General features: G+C 44.0%; 1 protein-coding gene across 1 annotated transcript in view; it reads left to right on the top strand.

The window, feature by feature from the left end:
- The window catches only part of LOC134463833 (EF-hand calcium-binding domain-containing protein 6-like), a 118,594-nt gene that overhangs the window by 62,127 nt on the left and 30,970 nt on the right, over positions 1-25,497 (top strand). Inside the window, exons 7-15 of the mRNA XM_063217138.1 lie at positions 2,911-3,044; positions 6,419-6,534; positions 7,657-7,784; positions 10,403-10,551; positions 10,796-10,891; positions 11,486-11,558; positions 15,492-15,652; positions 16,953-17,048; positions 17,498-17,669. Of these exons, the coding sequence (XP_063073208.1) occupies positions 2,911-3,044; positions 6,419-6,534; positions 7,657-7,784; positions 10,403-10,551; positions 10,796-10,891; positions 11,486-11,558; positions 15,492-15,652; positions 16,953-17,048; positions 17,498-17,669 (1,125 nt within the window). The remainder of the gene's footprint in view (positions 1-2,910; positions 3,045-6,418; positions 6,535-7,656; positions 7,785-10,402; positions 10,552-10,795; positions 10,892-11,485; positions 11,559-15,491; positions 15,653-16,952; positions 17,049-17,497; positions 17,670-25,497) is intronic.

Raw genomic sequence — 25,497 nt, 5'->3', positions numbered from 1 at the left:
CAAGGACAACGCTCAATAACAATAATTATAATAATAATACTATTTTTTTATTTTTTATTTTTTATTTTTACCCTGTACCGTACCGAAAATGTACCGTACCGTGGGGTCTGTACCGAGGTACATACCGTACCGTGACTTTTCTGTACCGACCTAGGCCTAGTCTTAACCCAACTCTCCCTCTTTCTTCCCCAACTCATCACTCCCACTCCCAATGCCATGCCCATCATCATGGTTTCATTTTCCATCACAGTTCTGCTCTCTGTCATTCACCCCACCCACCACCACCACCATTTTGCTCTTCTCTCTTTGCCGATCTCTGCTTCTCTCTTCCACCACTCACTACTTGCATCAGTTGCATGCCACCTTCATCCACACCATGCTTTGCTTTTCATTCAAGTTCATTTAAGTCTGAGTGCCGTCTTATCATGTTGGAAAAGTTGAAATATGTTGAAATAAGAGAAATATTTACATAGACGCCTATGGGAGGAAGATTGTATTTTAGCCTTGTGTTATTAAACTGCAAAATGCACCAAATGTCCTGTGGTTATCTGTAGTATTGCTCTCTCCCACCCCATGGAATATCAAGGCTAACAAACCAGTGTTATGGTCGTAGTCTATGTTAACAGTTGTTCTTTACATTAGTGCCAATGGGGACACAAATGGCACACACAGTGATTTTGTAAGGGCATTTTCAATGGCAATCAAGTCCACATTTTCGTTGATATCACTTTTCACCATGTCCAGACAACTTGTAAGGGTTACCCCTTATCATGTTTTTTTTTCATGACATGAGCATGCAATTTTGGTTAGTATTTTCTTTTCTGACTACTTGTATGGCTGTGTCATGTATGTACACCGGTCTCCTCTGATTTAATGACGTGGGTTTGGGGCGTTCAGGTGGACTTTTATATACTCCCCTGTGAGGAGGTGAGTGGGGGTACACTTCCTGCTTTCTCCAAGTGATGACGGAACGGTCTGTGCTGCCTGGCTCCTGTGCATGGCGTTTCTGGGGTTCTATGTTGGATTAACTTCATGAACATTGCCGAAACTACCTGTGGATTACTTGAAGCATAAAGGTTTTCCGGAACGTCCGTAAACGGGTGAGATTGCATCCTTATTTTTGTAATTGGATTGACTACTCATCCGCAGTCCACGAAGCCTCTGTCCATCACCGGATTATTCATTGACTGTTTATTTTTTTTTGAACGCGTCTTTTTGGGGTTTTTTGGGGGAACTACTTGGGACACTGAAAGACACTGGGGGAAACGGGGATAGGTGTTTGTTTATTAGCCTGCGCTGGGTAGGCTATCCGTCTTTGCTGTACACGCGCTATTGGCAATCGATTGAGTTTTTCTCTAATACAGCGCAATCTATTTGCTATGCACGAATCATTGTGTGGTTTCCATTTCATTCATTTGCTGTGCTGAACTGGCGTGCGCTACTGGCGGCTTTTTCTCGTGTATTCCTCCTATGCATAACTATTGTCTGTCTTACAGGTAGTACAGTTTGATTGCTGTATTTGCAGTATAAAACCTGCCTGTGAAAATATAGCGTTGTGACTTTCTCTGGCGTTGATTCTGTCAGGCGAATTGTTACAAACTTATCCTCATGTTTATTTGTTGCCACTTCACACAGTTTAACACAATATGCAAATTGCATCCAAAAAAGTCCTACACTTTTCAATTACTATTCCCCCAAATGAATATGGTGGGCGCCTAGTTTTGGTGAAGACGTTAGAAATGCCCGGATGCCTGACTTAGTGAATACCTCCGCCTCTGTGGTCTTACTCCACAACTCCATCTGTCTTGTGTCTTTCCCTGCTTTCTCTTTGGTTCACTCCACTTCTTCCACACCATTTTCATCTTCTCTCATTCCCTCCTCTCCTCCACTCCTCATCATTCTCATGCCGAACATTATCGTCGTCATCATCATCATCATGCTCTTTCCATCACAACACACATTTATGTGTATTCTGTATTGACTGCATGTACTGGTCAGAGGTAGTGATGGTTGTGCTGATGGTTGTTGTGCGTGCGTGTGTGCATGTCTTTGTGTGCATGCACGCCTGTGTGTACGTGCGTGTTTGTGTGTGTGTGTGTGTGTGTGTGTGTGTGTGTGTGTGTGTGTGTGTGTGTGTGTGTGCGTGTGGGTGTGTGGGTTTGTGTGAATATGAGATGCTCTGTGTAGTCTAGTGCAGACTAGATCACTGTAGACACCTCTGTCAGCCTCTTTGCTCAGATCAAAGGAGTGCAAGAGTTCAGCAACCCCCCCCATAGGCACTCCTTACACACACACACACACACACACACACACACACACACACACACACACACACACACACACACACACACACACACACACACACACACACATACACACACACACACACACACACAGTAGTATAAAGTAGAGGTACTTTTACAGACACATACGTTACAAAGTTGAAATCACGTAATATTATTTATAATCATACCACTTGTGTTGCAATTACATCTGTGAGAGTACGTCAACTTCCACTTCACACACACACACACACACACACACACAACACACACACACACACACACACACACACACACACACACACACACACACACACACACACACACACACACATACACACACACACACACACACACACACACAGTAGTATAAAGTAGAGGTACTTTTACAGACACATACGTTTACAAAGTTGAAATCACGTAATATTATTTATAATCATACCACTTGTGTTGCAATTACATCTGTAAGAGTACTTCTACTTCCACTTCACACACACACACACACACACACACACACACACACACACACACACACACACACACACACACACACACACACACACACACACACACACACACACACACCCTCCTCCTCCTCCTCCTCACACTGGTTCTTTGCCCTCCCCAGATGACTGGTGGTCTGAAGGGCCTGATGCGAACACTGCGTCTCTATGACTACAACCGCGACGGAAGTATCCAGCGGCATGAGCTACGCCGTCTGCTGCAGAACTACCTGCCCATGACAGACACCGAGTTCAAAAGGTAAGATATACTGTACTGTGTATATACTGTATATATGAAGACATTTTTTTTGGCAAAATGACGTACCATATATCCATTTTGGAAAATTGTTGGGAAAAAAAATATTTGAATTGCAATATTTAAATGACAAGAATTCACACATAGAGGATAGGACGTCATTTTCAATAATAAAATGCAAAAGTCAAAAAATGGCGCTTATGTCTTTTTGCAACGAAACTCTTTATACATATATATACTGTATGTAGAGAGAGAGAGAATTAGACAGACAACAGACAGAGAGAGCGAGAGAAAGAGAAACTAGGGAGAGGGAAAGAGAGACTAATTCAACCACCTCCCGCTTAGATATACCAAATCATGACTGACACCAAGTTTATGAGGAGTAAGAGAGTGAGAGAAAAAAAGTTTGCAAGAAAGAGTGAAATGGTGCAGGTATGTCCTCCTCAAAAGCACTTTTGTTGCTAAGCTTGTACGACAGACTATGGACATTTGTCTTGGCACAGGTGGATTACGGACACAAAAAAGCAATAAGTAGGATTTCTTTCTTGAAACAATGGTTCAAGGGCACGTGCGTAAGTCAGTAGTTCATCTTATAACTGGGTAAAAGGTGCTTCTTAATTTGCTTTGCTACCCTCTGTGGGTTTAAATTAAGCAGCAGGTCATCACTCTGTAGATGAAATGAGGAGCAATTCAACTTCTGACTTGTTTGATCAACCCAAGAGGAATAAAAGTACGTGCTGCTTTAAATCAAGAATCTACTCGACTTCCAGGTAAAAATCTTCATGATGAGATCAAATAGTACTCTCATCCTGATGCAAGATTGAGATTTGTAGGTCAACAGAGGAGGAATTAGACCTCGTGCTGCTTTAATTGAAAAGTCCTCACGTCTGCAAGGTGACATGAAGATGAGATGAAACGATGATCTAATGATATAATTTGTCCGATTTCACCCTAAGACCTCTTACAGCCGTTGAGGACTAACTGGCTGTGATCAGGAATGGATGATAATAGAGGGAACTGTGTGAGCCCCGCAGTCATCCCGGCTCTGATGTGTTTTGATTGGACCCTGGGGTACCCGTTGTGACAGGTTCATTTGCCTTGACTTTAATTGGTTTGAGTTTTTAATTCCGGTACCCTTCCTTTTTTCCCATTTTGGAACACCTACATGACGTGAACAGTTACACTCTGACATGTATGCATAGACACTGTACATTTGCACTGTACACACACACACACACACACACACACACACACACACACACACACACACACACACACACACACCGTGTGTCTCAAATGGCGCATTTGTGCACTTCTGGCACTATGTTTCAGTGCGTAGGGCACTCACGATGAAATACTTACAATTGCCTGGATGCTGCCCTAACAACGGTCAAAAAAGCAGTGCCCGAATGATGGACACTCATTGAGAGTAAATAGAATGGAGGCCAAAATTCTATTTCATTGTTGAAGCCAAGTTGGAGCCAAGGTTGGACCCAAAAAGACCAAAAAATGGCCAAATCCCATTCATTCCTATGAGAGACATAAAACCCTGTATCTCCCTTAAATGCCACTCCAGGGGGATCATTTTTCGCTCAACTAGTAGGTCCCCTTGCTCTCCAACTTACCAGGGTGGTGATTTTTTGTGGTGATGTTTTATTTTAGAGAGATATTAAAAGTTAAATTGACCAATGAGCATCAGAACATGGTTTGATTGACCGTTAGAAGTCTTGTTGTTGTCCAATCAGCACCTGCGTTTGGCGTTGCTAAGGTGGAATGTAAGTTGGAATGTTCCCAAATCTGGCTTCAAAGCGTTGAATGGCAAATAGCGTTGATTTGGCGTCCATTCTATTTACTGTCAATGTGGACACTGCACACTCTAAGTGGCCATCATGCAAGAAATTCAGTAGAAGAGTTTTGTCACCAGTCTCGTATTTCTCTAAGTAATGTGGATGGGACACCAACCTCTTCAAGCACTGTATGCAAAATAGTTAGCATTTGGGGCGAAGACAATGTAAATACAAGGACGAGACGCTGTGTAATATAAACACTAGCCAACCAATATGTTGGCGAGCTAATGCTGCAAATCTGTCACTTCCAGTAAGGGCCCAACATTGTCCTCGACACTATGCACTTAAGACCTCAGTGCACTGTGTGCACTACAGTACACTACAGTATACACTAAAAGCCAGACACACACACACACATAAACACACACACAGAGTCATGAACACACTGACAGACTTTCACAGAGACACTGTGTGTATGATAAAATGTCACCACTACTCTACTCCGCTACCTTTGAAGTCTGAACGAGATGCTTGTGTGTGTGTGTGTGTGTGTGTGTGTGTGTGTGTGTGTGTGTGTGTGTGTGTGTGTGTGTGTGTGTGTGTGTGTGTGTGTGTGTGTGTGTGTGTGTGTGTGTGTGTGTGTGTGTGTGTGTGTGTGTGTGTGTGCAAAAGAGAGTGAGAGAGTGATTAAACGCAGGCATTAGATACGGCAGCTCTGAATGGCAGGGCAATAGAGCCGTTCGACACAAGAAAAGCCAGATAGAGAGAAACACAGACAGACAGACAGACAGACAGAGAGAGAGAAAGAGGGATGGATAGAGTGCCGGTGAAAGACAGAGATTTGCCTGATAAAATGCATGTCTGTCAGCTGAGTGACGGGTGTTTAAATGTGGCGTCGGGCGAATAGAATGGGCCAGGAGATGGCACGTCCAGATTTCCCCCGATGTGGAACATAATTGCTCAGAATATCACGCTCACCTTCAACCCCCACGCACACGAGTGTGTGCACGCACGCACAGACACACTCCCTCAAGCACACACACACACACACACACACACACACACACACACACACACACACACACACACACACACACACACACACACACACACACACACACACACACACACACACACACACACACCTTAATCTACACCTACTCCTACCTGTCTTGCTTACACACACACACACACACACACGCACACACACACACACACACACACACATACAGTACACACACACACACACACACACGCACACTCTTCCTCTCATTCTTTGCACATGCACTGTACATGTACACACTGTATATAAATACGTACATACAGTACCTGTAGTATGTGTACATGTACTCTACGGCAGGGATTCATATCCATAGGGCCACGGACCAACATTGGGCCACGCCCACAACCTCCAGGGCCGCAGAGAACTTTCCGTTTCGCACTGGTGGGCCGCGAGGGCCATGGGACTGCACAAGTTATCAAATAAAGCTACTCAGAATAGTGTGCATCTTTCCCCTCAAACGCAACTCTGTCATAACGTAGCCCTAATGACCACCGCAGTCTACGGTACATCTCTTCTCCTCCCCACAGGCTATGGATGCACTACAACCCCACCAACTTTGCCATGATGCCCTACAAAGAATTCCTCACCAAGCTGGGTGTCAACTACGAGAGGTACAACAGATTTGCACCGTCTAAAAGCCTAGGTAAGAAAATGATGTTCTGTGTGTGCCAGGTAATGCCCAGTTTGTAATTATGTCAAACTTTTATTGCTTATTTCTTTATATTAAATTACAAAAAAAAAACCTGGACATTTTTGCACGCTCTTCTTAAATTGCAGGCCACTGATAAATCCCCAACATCATTGACCTCTAAAGACTGTCAGCCCACTGGGAAATGCCCTGTATGTCAGATTAACAGTCTAGGTCTGATGTCATCACACTTAGCTGACATTTTATCCAAAACAACTAACAGTTATTATTACAAGGTATCACTTACAGTGCCCCTGGAAATATTGGATTAGGTGCCTTGCTCAAGGACACTTCATCCATGGATGATGGTGTAGAGGAGACACATGCATACTTACTGGTTCAGGGTGGGATGTAAACCTGCAACAGTTGACTGATAAATTGAATCCAAAGCAAATCACTCGCCTTTTACATGGGGTATGGAAAGTAAAAAAAAAAAGCTGACTGGTTTGTGTTTGTGTGTCTGTGTTTGTTACTGGCAGTGATGGCAGTGAGCTGTATCCAGAGGCTATAGTACAGTGCCATATTCCAAATCACCTGGTTACCGGGCGAATACACAGACCGCGACGCGATTGAAGCGACAGAGAATCACTTCTGTGCAGCAGCAAGCAATACGAGTGATTGAATCGACTAGAGTATGTCCGTTACAAGCAGAACGCAAGCATTCAAACATTCCCATTGGCTGTGGTCACTGACCTCTTTACAGTCATTGGCTGTCGCAGCCTGTCGCTGAATCGCGTCATAGCTCATTTGCATAACATTCCCAGGAGTTCAACTACAAACTGTTGCTCTCGGCATGCGAATCGCCTCTAGTCTCCAGAATCGCTTTTGTCGCGCGACTCAATACAAAGTCAATTACTTCCGTCGCTCGCCTCGCTCTTGTTGCGGCTGGTGTATTTGCCCGGTTATACCTGTCCAATTGCCCTACTGTATTTTGACAAGCAAATCCTGGTCATTTGGAATATGTGGCACTGGATTATAACTTCAAATCCAGATTGCACGTCACTGGTCTCTGTTGTGTTGGTCACCTTTGGCAGAATGCACACAAAGCATGATTCAGTTTTCATTGTGTGTTTGCAGTGATTGACACACAGGCGTCTGGAGAGGAAAGAGGAAGGTGCACGCGAGACACCCCAGGAGAACTCCTGGAGGCGATTCCTCTGGCTGACCTGACCCCAGAACAGACCCAGGAAGTGTTTCTGAAGAAGGTGAGAAAGCCAAACACACATACTTACTGTGCAGTAGGTGCTCAGGTGTGTTCACATGTATAGCATGTGCATTGCACACACACACACACACACACACACACACACACACACACACACACACACACACACACACACACACACACACACACACACACACACACACACATAGAGGCATGACCACATACACATATGCGCAAACACACACACACACACACACACACACACACACACACACACACACACACACACACACACACACACACACACACACACACACACACACACACACACACACACACAGAGGCATGACCACATACACATATGCGTGTACACACACACACACACACACACACACACACACACACACACACACACACACACACACACACACACACACACACACACACACACACACACACACACACACACTTGACCACACAATAGACCACACACTAATGCATACGCACACACACACACACACACACACACACACACACACACACACACACACACACACACACACACACACACACACACACACTGTATTTCTATCTTTGTGGGCCACTGCCATTGCCCCTATTCCCCAAACTTTCAAGCAAAATAATTTCCTGATCTCTCAGTAAATATTTTTTGCCAGCTTAACATTGCCGTTAACAGCAAATTCACCAAGAAAAACACAATTTACTGACATACGATCTCAATGCGTAGAAATCATCCCTTCTCTTCTGTTTTTTTTTTTTTTTAACGCCGCCTTTTTGTGCCCCATATGTGCCCACATTATTGATGGGTGCGAACATGCATACGCACGCACGCACGCACGCACGCACGCACGCAGGCTCATGTAGGGTGACAGACATGAAATTCAGAGGAAGTAGACCTTGACCAGAGCCGTCTCAGTAAACAAAAGAAAGTGCACGGTGTGGGAAGGCTGTGTGTGTGTGTGTGTGTGTGTGTGTGTGTGTGTGTGTGTGTGTGTGTGTGTGTGTGTGTGTGTGTGTGTGTGTGTGTGTGTGTGTGTGTGTGTGTGTGTGTGTGTGTGTGTGTTTATCTATGCATATGAATTTGTGTGGGTGCGTGGGGGTGTGTGGTTACTTGTTTGTGTGTGTGTGTGTGCGTGCGTGTGTGCATACACTACGTGTGTGTGTGTGGTGGGTAGAGGTACCATCTGGAGGGGTGCCTGCCTCGCCTGGTGATGCCCGCTCCTGAGTAACAGAGGACAAGGAGACGGGGGGAGAAAATTGGCACTAAGTGGCGCGATAGCATGCGCGGCGGGCAGAGGGAGCCCGCTTTAATTAAAATGTTTGCCCAGAAAATAATCTCCTGAGTGGCCTCGTTAATTAGGACTAATTTCTGGGAAGGTAGGAGCATACGCACAAAGAAGGGGAAATCAGAACAACAAAATTATCGTAGGGAAAAAAGATGACTTAAGACAAGCGAAAAGAGGGTGTGGAGGGGAAAAAACACCCAATTTTCATAAGGGGGGAACATTTCCATGACAACAAACGTGTCATCAGGACCCCAGATACACTGCCAATCCCATCCAACATGCACGTACTGTACATCAACACACAACACATACAGACACACACAGTCTGTACCCCCCGAGGTATACCATCCATACACACACACACACGCACTAGTTTACTGTCCGCAAACCAACCACCCTACTGCCAAGTCGGTTGTGTGTGTGTGTGTGTGTGTGTGTGTGTGTGTGTGTGTGTGTGTGTGTGTGTGTGTGTGTGTGTGTGTGTGTGTGTGTGTGTGTGTGTGTGTGTGTGTGTGTGTGTGCGCCAGTGCTGCTTTGTTCTGGGCTAGAGCGGCTTGTCAGGCCACCCGCCGGTCTGACTTTGTTGGTAATTGGGTCAATGCCTCTCGCTGTGGCTCCATGACTCTGAGCCCCCCCTCCCCATCTGATGGACCCCCCCTGCTGGGGTCCCGGTGTCCCACCCACCCTCATACGACTCCACCATCCGACCAACACATGAAGGCACACACACACACACGATACACACGCTATACACATGTATGCAGATATGAATACATGCACATGCAAACACGCATACACACAGAACACACACATAATGTACACAGACACATACAGTACAATGAGCTTACACATGCATACTGTGCACAGAAATAAAAACACATTGTATGTGTTTGCATACAGAGCACAGAAAACACAGACACACTCAGCTGCACGTGTACATGCCCTCAAACTGGCTCTTGCACGCACACACACTCTTATAAAACAAATAAACACATCAACCCCTTTATGTCACGCCCCTCCTGAACCTGGACCCAAGATCCAAAGAAACAGCGAGAACACATGAAACTGGTTTGAAATTTACAATTTGTCTTCGATTGGAGACAAGATTGTCGGCTATGATTGTCTTTATGTGTGCAGCACAACCCGAAGTCAAAATGGGATACAATTTCAAAGTTGTGTAGTTTCAGCCTGGCTTAAGGTACCTATATGCAGTGTTCTCTCTGTATTTCTCTGTTTCTGTCAGTGTGTATCTGTCTGAATGCATACGGTCTGCATACATCTGTATGAGTGTGAGACAAAGAAAAATAAAGAAAAAAAATGACCAAACTTTTTTTTTGTCTCTGTGGGACAGATGCGGCAGAACTACAATGAAGTGTGGCGTACTCTACAGGCCTTTGATGTCACCAGCTCTGGAACCCTGAAACTGACAGATCTGCATTCCATCATCATCCACTTCCTGTTTCCCATGAGCCTTTGCACTTTGCATAACATCCTGCAACGGTGCAAACCTTCTTTCCTTTGTTAGATTCAAAGTCCACAGCTCGAATATATATATTTATTGATGTACAGTATGCAAAGATGCTGAATATTGAATATGTGTTGTCTCCCTTATTTGTGTGTGTGTGTGTGTGTGTGTGTGTGTGTGTGTGTGTGTGTGTGTGTGTGTGTGTGTGTGTGTGTGTGTGTGTGTGTGTGTGTGTGTGTGTGTGTGTGTGTGTGTGTGTGTGTGTGTGTGTGTGTATAGACTTGGAGTGTGGTGTACCAGAACTGTTCAGTGGAAAGACTTCATGACGACAGTCAGAGATTATGTCCAGCCAGATTCCACCACGAAACGTGCCAAGTAGGAAAATGCTCTTGACAGACTATTTTTTGTGCCTCTTATAATGCTTGGTCATGCTGTAAACAGTGTAGTTGTGGGCACGTAGATCCAAGAGATATCAACAGTTGCCAAATCAAAAAGTACTTGAAGAGAAAAGGGACAAGGATTTGCACAGTGCATGTAAAACACTTCATTTACTGACAATAGCAATGTTTTTATCTTCTTCAGGCATCTTACAAGAGTTAAAAGACACTGTCAGAAGCTGTAAAGGGGGCCCTGTAAACAGTACATAAGGACAATTGTTACCTAATCATTTCCTCTCACAAACCTTGTTCTGAAGCACATTATCAGTGCTGTATTAGTGAAAATCTGAGTGGAAAAATACCTTAGTACTGTGATAGTTTCCGACTGTTGTGCTGGTTTCCTACCTTTCCACTGTGAGCAGTACTAGTGTATTGTTGATGGACAATAATAATAAAAAAACAGCTTAAAACTAGACTTAAACGCATTAGAGAATGCATGCTCAATAACTGTAGCTGCATTTACACTTCAAGATTGTGGTAGGTAGATTGTGGTGACCGATAACTGGTTAATTAGAATTTGTGCACTTTGCAGGAGCAACAGTCAAGGATCAGCAACAGTCAACAGTAGCAGTCAAGGAGAAATGGGAGAAGATTCCACAAAGCAGGCAAGTCACACATATACCTTAGTAGCGTCCCTGTGCACAACCACTGTCCAGGTGCTGGTGATGTGCAGTAAAAGTAATCCAAGTAAAGGAAGGATGAATCACAGCACACTGGTATTCTTTGCTGGTAGTTTATTTGGTGAACAACGCTTTTCGCTGTTGCTTCATCAGGTTCACACTGAGTGAACCTGATGAAGCAACAGCGAAACATGTGATTCTTCCTTCCTTCACACATATACCTTATTTATCCCATATGCAAGAACTGACGCATGTATTGGCAACTTCCTCTATGAATCTTGGATATAACTAAAGAATCAAAAATACACCAAGAATCAACAGAGTGAGGGTTGTGTTAACTTCGATGTCAAAATAAAGTAGATGTTTTCTGTGGGGAAAGGAATAAAACTAGCTGCCTCCAGTTGTTGCTTTTGACAGGGGTTTGCCATTTTTAGAAAAAAAATCTCAAAAATGAAAAAAAAAAAACCTAACAACCCACATCTCTTCATCTTCGCTCCTTATCTTTTCCCTTCTCCTCCCCTGTTCCCCGGTCCCCTTAGCGAACCCCCTACCTTGTTTGCACCAGAAATATGGCAACTTTTTTTTGTGGCAAACTGCTCTAATATTCATTTTATTTCCTCTTGCATTTGATCTCTTGCGTGGCCCACACAATCACACACAAACCAGCCCCTTTCCTAACTTGAGAAGCCCGTCCCAGAAAAACGAATATGTGCACATCTCTGGCTTTTATCACCCGAGAGAGAGAGAGAGAGAGAGAGAGAGAGAGAGAGAGAGAGAGAGAGAAAAAAGAGAAAGAGAGAATTAGAGATAAAGAGACAGCGTTAGAAAGAGAGGTGGAGATAAAGACAGGGGAAAACACAGTAACCCCTCCCTGTTCTAACAATCCATTCTAGAAGCCACAGATCAAACAGGGGGATTCACACAGCAGCAGCAATAGCAGCAGTGGCATTGTAGTGAAGATTGCAACATATTCACTCGTGTGTGTGTGTGTGTGTGTGTGTGTGTGTGTGTGTGTGTGTGTGTGTGTGTGTGTGTGTGTGTGTGTGTGTGTGTGTGTGTGTGTGTGTGTGTGTGTGTGTGTGTGTGTGTGTGTGTGTGTGTGTGTGTGTGTGTGTGTGTAACAGCAGTAGTGTTGGGTAATGAGGACCAGCTGCAGGTCTGGAGCCTAGACAAGACTATGCTTCCAGAAGCCTCCGTACGCACAGTACAGCACAGCCGCCCAGAGACAGATAGACAGACGTGTAGTGCCAGGAGCGAGGGAGAGAGGTAGATAGAAGCAGAGAGAGCGGGACATGTTAGAAAGATAGAAGGAGGCGAAGAAAGAGAGAGGAAGAGATAGGGATGTGAAGTGCAAGAGCGAGGGATAGAGGGAGAGAGAGTAGGACCTGATAGAAAGATAGAAGGAGGGAAAGACAGAGAGAGGAAGAGAGATAGCTGTGAAGTGCAGAGAGAGCGAGCAAGGGAGAAAAGGAGGATGGATAGAGGGAGAGTGATAAAAAAGGAAGGTCGAGGTTTGCATGCGTGTGTGCGTATGTGCATGCGTACCTGCATGTGTACGCGCATGTGTGTATGTGGCGAGTTAAGAAGTGGTAAGCCATTTCAACTCAAAGTGGCCTGACATGCCCAGAGACAAATGTGATCTGTCATACCAAGGGCACTCCCTCTCCCTTTCTCTGGATCGATCTATCTATCTATCTGTCTGTCTGTCTGTCTGTCTGTCTGTCTGTCTGTCTGTCTGTCTGTCTGTCTGTCTGTGTGTGTGTGTGTGTGTGAGAGAGAGAGAGAGAGAGAGAGAGAGAGAGAGAGAGAGAGAGAGAGAGAGAGAGAGAGAGAGAGAGAGAGAGAGAGAGAGAGAGAGAGAGAGAGAGAGTGGGGGTGGGCTAATGCAGTGTCTGAAGATTAGCGTATTTAAAACTTTGTGCTTAACTGTGCGCTACAGTCCAGGTGAACTCAAACTTCTGAAGGATTTTCTTTTACAATGATAAAGTGCTCTTAGAGTAGCTCATGACAAAAGAGAAGCAACAAATGAAAAATGGTTCTTACATGTCTAATGGCCTTTTTTGGTCTGGATAAACTATCCAAATGGAAATATAATGTGATGTGATAATGACTCTGTGTGTGTGTGTGTGTGTGTGTGTGTGTGTGTGTGTGTGTCTGTCTGTCTGTCTGTCTGTCTGTCTGTCTGTCTGTCTGTCTGTCTGTTTGTCTGTCTGTCTGTCTCAAAATAGAGCGTCATTGCCTCCGTGTTTACAAGCAGGGATAAGATTGACAGCTGCGATTCTCTTTATATGTGCGGTGCAACCCGACGTCAATATTGGACACAATTTTAAAATCGTGTAGTTTGAGCCTGGCTTAAAGGGACAGTTTGGTCAATTTCAACATGCAGTCGTAATGCTCACACTACCCTGGACTTGTCAGTACCTGAGATTTTTTTTTCTTCTTCTTCAGCCGTTTCCGAGATCCTGGTCATTGTAATGGGGACAGCTCTTTGTTTACATTTCAAAAAAACTTTTTTATTTATTCCCAAAAACATCCAAAAGGTTATAAAACATCAGCAGAAAACAAGCAAACAGTACCTTTTGGGAAAATATTTGGAGTTGGCCTATGTTTCATTTTTTAAAAATGTAAACAAACGCTGCCCCCATTAGAATTGCTCATATCTCGGAAAGGGCTGAGCTGAAAAATGTGGCATCACCAGGTACTGACAAGTCAAGGGTAGCGTGAGCAATACAACTGCATGTTGAAATTGACCAAACTGTCCCTTTAAGAGACCAACCAAACTATTTTTGCGCTGTATTTCACATATGCTGACTGAGGTCATATGTTTAATTAGAATTTTCCTTGGGCTAGGCATTCAACATAGGAATCTGTACGACAAAACATAGATGCCCACCTCAGAGTAAGCATAGAAGGAACATGCATTAGTTCACGTCCATTGGAGCAGTTACTGAGACAGATTGAAGCCTGCACATCTAAGTGTCTGACGTGGTACAAGAGAACTGGAAAAAAATGCCACTTTTTTCACATTTTAATAGTCTGAGGAAGTGTCCATTGACTCAAAACGTCATGGTAAAACAAAAAAGTTGGGGGAAAAAATGGAAGCAAAAGTGGGCTGCATACATCGCACAATGTGGAAGCAAAATGGGCTGCATACATCATTGAAGTGTTAAAGGACCACTTCAGTCAATATCAATATGCTGTTGTTGTATTGCTCACGCTACCCTTGACTTGTCAGTACCCGCTGATGCCTTTTTCGGCTCAGCCCTTTCCGAAATATGAGCTATTATAATGGGGGCAGCGTATGTTTACATTTTTAAAACAATTAACATAGGCCTACTCCAAATATTTTCGCAAAAGGTACCGCTGTTTGCTAGTTGTCTGCTGATGTTGCATAACCATTTGGATGTTTTTGGGAATAAATAAAAATGTTTTTTGAAATGTAAACAAACAGCTGCCCCCATTACAATGACCAGAATCTCGGAAAAGAAAAAAAAACCCTCAGGTACTGACAAGTCGAGGGTAGTATGAGCATTACAACTGCATGTTGAAATTGACTGAAGTTATCCTTTAAGCTCGTCAGTACCAAGACAAGAACCATGCTTAACCAGCTAAGTCAGTGCTTAAATGAATTTCTGTTAAATTCCATGTTACTGCTGCGGCAATACAGTATCATCCGTGTTAGCGCTCACTAAAATTGCATCCATATTAGCGCTTACCAAAATAGCGTCCATGCTACTGCTGACTAAAAATGGCATCCATGGTGGGTCCAGGCGAATAACACACATTTATTACTAAAAATAAGCTTCAGTGAATCTCAAGTAAGATCTCAAGGACCTTAAGTAAGACCCACTGAAGGGTATTTGGTTTCTACCCAAGCCCTGAGTGGCTACAGTACAGTGTGTGTGTTGTGCTGTGCAGATAGAGGGGCTGCTGAGGGCCAGACTGAGCAAGTCGTCTGCGGCGGTGAGCCAGGCCCTGTGCCAGCTGGATCGGGCCGGCCGAGGCACCGTGGCCCAGGAAGACCTCAGGAGGGTCATCCAGCAGCATGGCCTGCCCCTTACCGACCAACACTTCCACAGGTGACAGCAGTGCACAGCCGCACGCACGCACATACCTGGCCAGCTGCAAAATCAGCCCTTTTACACGGGACCTTAAATTACAAGTTAACTCAACTTAATTCTGAAGGCATTCCACTTTGAAAACAGCATGTAAATGCTTCACAATTTGGAATTTAAGTTATTGGGAATGAAACATTCTGAATAATATCGTTGGTTTATTCTGTTGTTAATTCCGAATAACTCTATTCCTATTGTGTACACATGAATTCCGCTTTAAAAACAATTCCGGTCCTTCCACACATGCTCGTTGCTACGCAATGACTCAAGAAGCAATGACACAGACCCAGGGGGTGCATCCTCTGTCCAATCGAAATGCTTTCTGATTCCCAGACATTTATTCGGAATTGAATAAAAGTGCTTTATGTAGACTCATCTGAATTGCGAACTGTTTAATTCGGATCTATTTATTCTGAATTAAAAGCATCATGCAAATGTGGCAAGTGAAAAATGGTGTGCCGATATTTCAAAGTAAATTACCCAAGTCCAGAGTATTTACTGTACAACACTGTGTAGAGACAGTCAAATAAATCTTAGCAGTGGATTCTGCATGTGACCAAAGTAATTTCAACTGTACAGATCTTAATAAAGCACAATATTGAGTAGAATTAACCCTGAAAATGGTACAATGACCAAAGGGTAGGAACAGCACTATTCTTCAGTGGGACCAATTGTTATCCGAAACAGAGTTGATTTCAACTTTTATACCGTTTATATTTTAACTCGTTGATTTCACAACTCTTATACCGTACATGTTTTAATTTTAAAAATGTTGTAATTTGGTTCTGGCAAACCTTTTTTTTTCCTTCTACACCCCAAACTATTTGTGAGTAGTTATGCAACTTTTTCTAAGAGCACACAGTTGGAGCAGATCAAAGGTGTACCAAGGCAGTGTTGAGGCTGGGCATACTGTCTGTAATTAAGAAAAAGGAAACAGAACAAGCAGAATTAGTGAGTTGTTTGGATGAATGCCTGTAGAAAAAAAACGAAAATAAATAATTAGTTTTGGAATGACAAGTGCAACTAAAAAATGTGTAGTTTTGTGTGGAATCATCGTGTGTGTGTGTGTGTGTGTGTGTGTGTGTGTGTGTGTGTGTGTGTGTGTGTGTGTGTGTGTGTGTGTGTGTGTGTGTGTGTGTGTGCACATGTACTGTATATATACACATTTACACATGTAACACATTTTATATACACACTGTATATATACTGTATATTTTTCTTTTACTACCAGTTCATGATTATTTTGTGTTCTTTGTATATAAAGGTTATGTGAACCGTTTGCTGATTCCAGCGGAGTGGGATATAAGTCCCTTCTTCATCACTTAGGGATGCATGCAGGTGACAGAGGCACTAAAGACAGGTATTTTGGGAGGGAGAGAGAGAGAGAGAGAGAGAGAGAGAGAGAGAGAGAGAGAGAGAGAGAGAGAGAGAGAGAGATGCAAACTTACCAGGTTGGCTTGCCAGAGGCTAAAATGGCTGCCATAACCCACGCATGCCCTCATTAGGATGTTACAATGATTAAGCTTTGTAGTTCTGTGCCCTGAGACTGTGTTTGCCCAGATGTTCACACCTGCGCGTACACACGCACACACACACACACACACACACACACACACACACACACACACACACACACACACACACACACACACACACACACACACACACACACACACACACACACACACACACACTCAGTCTACGCTGCAGGCCTCAGCTTAGCTCTGATCCTCCACACAGCCCCCCAGCGAGCAAACCATCTTTTCAACCCCCCCGCACCCCTCCTTCATCCTTCCTCTGTCTGCTTAGGAGTCCGAGGCCCGCCTGGGGAGCGCGCGTGAAGGAAGTGGACGATCTCTTGTGGAGGCTGAGGGAGAGGCTGAGCCTGCAGAGCCAGGCCCTGGGCGACCTCTTTCAGCCCCTCACGCCCACGGCGACCGCCGGCCTCCACGAAACCCTGTCTCTGGCCGACTTCCGGAAGGTGAGTCGAGTTGAACCCCGGAATGTTTTGAGACTCTTTGCCAGCCGGAGAAGGAGAGTTAAGGTACCCACGGCAACAGTCGGCCTCCTTGGAACCTGAATGGTGTTCTGGTGTTCTACCGTGATGGGATACTTTGTCGAGATGAGCTACGGACAGGCTGTTAATTTATTATTTTTTTAGGGCTTTTTTGCCTTTATTTTTGACAGGACAGTGGAGGAGAGACAGACAATGAGAGTTGAGAGAGAGAGAGAGAGAGAGAGAGAGAGAGAGAGAGAGAGACAGGGAAGGATTGGCAAATGACCCGAGCCGGAATTGAACTTAGTTCGCCAGCAGTAACACAGTGCCCTACCGTTAGGCCATGGCAAGGCCCTGTTAATTTATTTTGAGTGATGCATACATAAGGGTGTCGTGTACCCGTCATAAGCAGGACATGACACATGCCAGGAACATTAATGACGTATTATTATTATTATTACTATTATTATCATTGTTTATAACTGTTGTCGTACAGTCGGTCCCCCTACAATGCACACCCTTTACCGAGGTAATGCCACGTCATCCACCTCGGTACGTACCGGGCCTAGCTGCAGTGTACCCAAACAACCGCCGGGTGGCACTTGGGAGCGCTCGCTATACGCTTTACCACGTGGTAGTCTCTCTCTCTCTCTCTCTCTCTCTCTCTCTCTCTCTCTCTCTCTCTCTCTCTCTCTCTCTCTCTCTCTCTCACACACACACACACTCTCTCACACACACACACACTTTCTCTTGCATACACACAATACACATTCAAGCGCAAATGGGTAGGCAACATTTATTACCATATGGAATATTTTAGACGATGTTGACGGCATATTAATTATGCTCATATTCACCCGCACGCACCGATTCAGCGGATAACAACATGCCTATAAATTGTGTGAGAACACCTCCAGGAAGTAGGAAGAGTCATAAAAAGAATAGCCTAAATAATGTAATGAATTTTCTTTTTTTTTTTTTAAATGATGATCGGATGAATTGCATTAATGTGCAAGCTCTGACAAAATGCAAATTGAGTGTAGCCAGAAGCCATATCGCATCGCAAGATTTGAAACGTCTAATATTGCAACTTCAGACTTGTTGTCTGGATGTGGATACTTTTTTCGTTTGGTAAAAATTACTGAGAGTGCAATACACCTCACCGCAGTAACCTAACAGCGCTTCGTTTGAGCGTGTAAGCGTTGGCTATTTATCTCACATCGCCAACAGCTGGGGCGATAACCTAACCTACACTTCCCTAATGAATTTAATGTTGTCACATTGGCAAAAATTAGCAAGCGACTGATATTGCTGTTTTCGTGCTCAAATTAAGTGTAACCAACTGTCGGGTTAGGCCTATGTGTCGCAGGTGAGAAAGTGCGCATTTTTCCAGCGACACCTCTCCTTGTTACCAAATACCCTGGAGAGTAGCCTACTGTACACCACAAATACGCCAAGACACAAATATTGAGTTTTAAAATAATATTTATTAACTAACAGAAATCTAAAAGAGTCCCGGGGCACCCCAATTCTATACAAGTCCGTAATTCCAAATTTCCTTGGAGATCCCCCCCACAGTCATCCGTTCCGAAGGAGGCGGAGGAGCGGTGGCCAGGTGTCCATCCATTGCGAGGCTGGGGAGACAGGAAGAGCTTGGTGACAGTAGGCTTGATTCCATAGGCAGTCCAAATGACACTCACTTCCATAATTAAGTAGGCTACGCAGGTAATCGCTGCACTTATTCCACGTGATTTACAACACTGCACTCGCTAGTCTAGGTTAAACGTTAGGGGTGAAGTTGCACAGCACTCGCACACGGCACGGCTCACTGCAAACAATTGTGTGCTGCGATTCACCTGGGTAGGCCAGCGGTGTTAAAAGTGAGTCCAAGTACAACTGGGTTTGGAGAGAGAGAGAGAGAGAGGGGAAATATATGCTGGGAAATATATGCAATGTCATCTCATAATCATGGAGTTCCTCATGCGATTTCATCTGGGTCAGTCAGAAATGCATGCACCTTGCGCACCGGGAAGTGTGTTTTTTCAAACAAGAAAACTGGTTCATCATATGCATGGCTTAAACTGACTTTAATGTTTGCCAACGTGCTATAGTTTTATACTCATAATAGCACCTGGCGACTGTGACCACAGTTAGATGACCTCGCGCGCGTAAACCCATTAAAATATAGCCTAGCCTTCTGTGGCTATTCAGAGCAATATGAACCAATCAGGTCGGCGTTGCTATTAAGCAAAATACATCCCTGATGTCTACTTAACTAAAATAAGATGCATTTGTCTAATATTTGGAGACATCGCCTTGCTCTTTCTGCGGGGAATTAAGCGCCTCTCTCCCTCGCTCTCTCTCTCTCCCTCTCTCGCCCACACACACACACACACACACACACACACACACACACACACACACACACACACACACACACACACACACACACACACACACACACACACACACACACACTGTTTGGAGAGGACGCATTTAAACTGTAACAGTTTAGGCAGTAGGGGAGAGCAGGGACTCATGAAACTCGGGACGAATGAAACACTGCGATTTACTCGAAAACTTTAACATATCCGAAAGTATGAAAAGTCAAAGTTGTCAGGTTTACAGGCAAAAGGGATTTAAGTGTCAGTAGACACTGTCGGGACGAATGAAACACCCGTTTCATCCGTCCCTCTCGCCCATTGACTTAAAGCAGGATCAAAATAAAATGGGAGCAAAAATGAGAAAAGGGAATGCTTCACTGGGTTCTGTATCCAATTAGTTAAATGGGAGCACTTGAGATGACTATGTTCCAACTTGTCTTGAGCACCGTCGTAGCGCAACAAATCATTATCGTAAACATAGCCTAGATAATTGGAAATTACAAAAAATAGGCTACATTTTATAGACTTTGGCTATAGGCTAAGCCGACTCCTCTACCTGTTTGAATTAGTGCAGCCTTACAGGGAGGACGTTAATTTGGCATAGGTCAACTGCAAGAGACTACTAATTTGTGACTTGACGTGATGTGTGAATAATTAGGCTACGATATGCAACAGGTATATTTAGCCGCACTCAGTCATTCATTGGGTGAATGTCCCGACCCTGTGTGTCCGCGTGCATGTATGGGGTGGGGAAAAATACATCAAGCATGCCATCACCACCCATCCCCCCGGACCCACGAAACCCACTGAAGATCCAAGCAATTGTAGTCTGTCAGTATTTTAGTGTGGGCCCAGGTAGTTGAATTCCTGGCATGGCCTGGTTATCTCAATAGTGCCAAGAAGATGTTTGCCCTCAGGCTAGTGTGTTCATAAAGCGCATGTTCGATTTGCTGTAATAGGCTACGATCAGTAAGCCTCAACTTGTCTGTCGTGTCTTTTCCTTCTTTCGATATTTTGTAAAATAGGCCCACGTTAAAGCCTAAATACGATAATAGGCCTAAATAAGGCTAATAAAGTAAGCTAAATAAGTCAGGCCTAAATAAAGTTGTTTTAGCCTATGAACTCAGGCAATGCAGAAATTTGCGGAGGGATTTTGGATATCTTGGCCTATAGGCTACCGATGGCTTTATGAACTTCATGACTGGGCTACAAGATAGTCGGGTAAACATATTGACTTGTAGACCACCAACATCTGATGCTGAAGTGGGGGAGGGTGTTTTTTTTCACTTCAAATGTTCCCCGACACACACACACACACACACACACACACACACACAGATACGCGCTAATCGCTCTCTCTCTCCGTCTCTCCCTCTCTTTCTCATTGTTGCTATACGTGCATCTGGATAGGCATAGGCAGTGTGGTCACCCAGCACATTTTCATAGAAATGCTGTGTTTTTTTTTTTTTAATGAAATCTTTATTCAGTTATTTGTGAAAAGTCTCTGCGTTTCTCTTTCGATGTTGCGTCACCGTGGACAAGTGTCTGCTCGAAAACTTAATGCAAAGCGGCTAAAATGTTCAGAACGTGTTGAACTTTTCAGAACATTAATGTTTGTCTGTGGGGGAGGGGTGGGTTACAGCAGTGCAGTGCAGTGCAGTGCACGGGACTGCACAGCCTTTTGTGACATGTCGTGGCGCGACAGGTTATCCAGCCTCCGAAGGAGTCATAGTTCCCCAGTCATACTGTTGGTTCGCATCTCCACCGAAGCAACTGAATTTGCAGTCCTAATCACAGATGATTAGCCACACCTGGTGTAACAGATGTATTGTCATGTGTGCATCACATCCCCAGTTAACCGGAATCCCGTCGATCGCGCACAACAGCGCATTGAAAGGATGAAATGTTCACAAGCACCAATACAAAAAAAAAACGTCTTCAACCTATTAGTCCGTAGGCTATCCTGAGGATATCCGTTCCTGACTTGAATAGGTAGTGCAGAAATAATTAACAGACATCACTTAGCCTATAAGTTAGGAGCGGAATTGAGACGGTGAATGCAGGACAGAATAATGAAAACAAAACACCGTCGACTGGCGGTCTTGTTTAGGGATCACGCTTGTGTTATTATCAAATACCCAATGTTACGTGCGCAATTGGCTGACTCTTTCCACTTGTAGCCTAAAACTGAGGGAGGGATCAACATACAATGAGCTACACTGAAGCAGATTACTCTGCTTCGCAAAAAAAACAGTGCACCAATAATACCCCCGTCTTCAACCTACTATTTAGGCTACCAGATATATAGGCTAGTAGTATTAAGTTGTGCTACCTTGTTTTTTGTGGTAACGACAGTGTAGATCAGGTAATAACCTGCAATAGGGGAAGCGGCATGCGCCAGTTTTAAAGACGGAATGTCGTCGCCAAATGTAAAATCACCTCTCTCATGCTGACATGACGGGGCACTACTTCATTAGGCTACAGTGTTGTTCATGTCTGTTTGACTCACACTATACGAGTGGTTCAATTTGTGTTTTTGTGCTCATCGCACAAATGAGACAGACAGGCTTGCTTGATAGGGCTACACAAAGCAAGCGACATCGGTCCACTCAAAATGGTCCAAACTCCGCCGCTTGATTTCATGTCTCCTCAGTCTCTCCATTACGGTTTATTAGCCTACTCTGTTTTGCTATTCTCGTTATTCTTAGCCCTGGCATTACAGATGAAGCAACTGTGATCAGTGAGGTTGTGGAAACGGTTGAATAGGCCTATGGTCCTAAATTGGAAGCGGCCGATGCCAGTTTTGAAGACAGAATGTCGTCGCCAAATTTAAAATTCGATCTCTCTCATGCTGGCGTCACGGGACACACTTAATTACAATGGTGTTCCTGTCTGATTGACTCGGTTTTAATTGTCTTTACCGGTTCAAATTGTAGTAGGTATGCAAACTCTGTATCCTGAGGATACCCGTTCCTGGCTTGAATAGTGCTGAAATAAGTTAGGGGCGGATTGGGAGACGGTGAATGCAAGACAGAAAAAAAGTCGAGTTTAAATTCACATTGTGGTCTTGTTTAGGGCTCACACTTGTGTTATTATCAAATGCCCTATCAAATGCCCAATGCTAAATAAAACATGCAATTTGCTGACTGTATTTCTACTACTACTAAAACTGGGGGACGGGCAAGGACGGAAGCACAAACAGACCACAGACACAGGCAGACGCTGCTCTGCAAAAGCGGTGATATACTGCCCCCCGCATTCCGAATGGCCACAGGGTGTAATGATCACGGTACGCTGCCGCGGCCCGGCACGGTAATGAGCAGATTGAAGTTACACCATCTGTAATATGTCATTTGGTTTTTGGGATGTCAGGTTGACATTGCCTGTCGGGGACATTCCAATTGCATTTTCCAAAACGCACGTTTTTCACACCCTTTTTCTCCCCCAAAACTCTGTGCACAAGTGATTTTTCTTTTTCTGTCTCTAACTACTTTTCAAATAAAATGCAAAACAGGTTTTCATTTGGCAAAATGATGCACAGTTTTTCAAACATTAACATATCTCAAAACCATACATTTGTTTTAAAGGGACACTGTGCAGGAAATGGTCAAAAAAGGTACTGCAACTATGCTGTTCATTGAAACTGGGCTGCCTATTGCCAAATTTGATCTTTACATGAAAGTTTATTAAGTAAAAAACAAATATTTTCTAGTATGGTCCAAGTACAGTCATTTTTGCTACTAAAAATGGCTATTTTTGGAAATTCAAAATGGCGGACCATGGAGAAGATCCCCCTTTTCATGTATGAAAAGTGCAATTTTTCCAGTCATAATGAATACTTAGAATTGTATGGTGTTGGTAAGTATTCATGCAAAAGGTAACATTAGTGAATGGACAGCATGAATTCTGGAAATAAACAACTAAAAATCTCACACAGTGTCCCTTTAAATCTGAAAGCACTTTCATCCGCTGTAGGTTGTTGTGTGTTAGAGAATCGTGTGCACTGATCTACACAAAGTTGAATTGGTTCAGTGAAAACTGAATCAAGGCTGACAATGTGTGTTAAGTTTCACTAACTGGAGAGGCAGTTGTTAGATATGATATTTAGAGTGTGTGTGGAAAACATGTCACATGTATTATTATTATTATTATTTTATTTCTACTTTTAATTTTACCAGGGTAGTCACATTGAGGCGACAAGTGAGCCCTAGCAAAACTTTTTTGTGTCTAAACAATTGTAAAAGAACTGCAACATAGCCCAAACCCTTACTCCTGGTTAGCTCAGCTCGACGGAAAGCTCAGATCAACACGACACCTGAGCGCTCTATTCGGATTGCTGGCTGCCTGCCTGCTGGGAGTGGGTTTTATCATATCACATTATATTATATGGAGCTGGAAGCATATGGTGAGCGGTTGTAGTTTCATTTAAAATAAGAAAGAAAGAGGGGAAGAAGACGGGACGAAAGAACATTACAGGAAGGAGAATACCTTCAGGGCTTCCTGGCTGAACAGAGTTTCTTACACAGAGAGAGAGAGAGAGAGAGAGAGAGAGAGAGAGAGAGAGAGAGAGAGAGAGAAGGAAAGAAAGATCTATGTGTGTGGCGCACAGGAGAGCTTTCACATCTGTGTTAGTGACTTTATAGATGGACAGACACACACACACACACACAGACACACACACACACACACAGACACACACACACACACACACACACACACACGCACGCGCACACACACACACACACACACACACACACACACACACACACACACACACACACACACACACACACACACACACACACACACACACACACACCAGTTCAGTGTGTCAATGGATGGACAACTGATGTAATACCAACTGCGTGTATGCACTAAAGGCGGAAACAACATGAAAGTGAAGCTACTCTCACACACACACACACACACACACACACACACACACACACACACACACACACACACACACACACACACACACACACACACACACACACACACACACACACACACACACACACACACACACACACACACACACACACAGCAGTGAGAGCTCTATGTATCCCGTGACGTGAAACTCAAAGGTTTCATCATGCAACTCTGAGGCTGAAACAATTGCTGTTTCTTGCATAGCTCCCTGCCTTTTGATTGGATACAGCTGAACGTTGTCATAGTCCGTTAGCATATAGCTAGTTTAGAAGTTTAACTTTCCCCTGATGTTCCTGCTAGTGGTGTCAACAATAATCGATTCGGCGATGCAATGCAATGCGGGGCATGGACGATCCAATTCAATGCGGCAAGTTCCAGAATCGATGCGGCAATTTTTTCAAGTTTAAATTACTTCCGTGAATATTTCGGGAGCAAATGAATGTTAAATTAAATAAAAGCACTTCAATGCATCGTAAGACTGATACAGACTGATACAG

Source organism: Engraulis encrasicolus, chromosome 15 (genome assembly GCF_034702125.1).
Source record: "Engraulis encrasicolus isolate BLACKSEA-1 chromosome 15, IST_EnEncr_1.0, whole genome shotgun sequence".
NCBI lineage: Eukaryota > Metazoa > Chordata > Actinopteri > Clupeiformes > Engraulidae > Engraulis > Engraulis encrasicolus.
The sequence above is the reverse complement of the archived record's forward strand: the minus strand, read 5'-3'. Positions and strand labels throughout refer to the sequence as shown.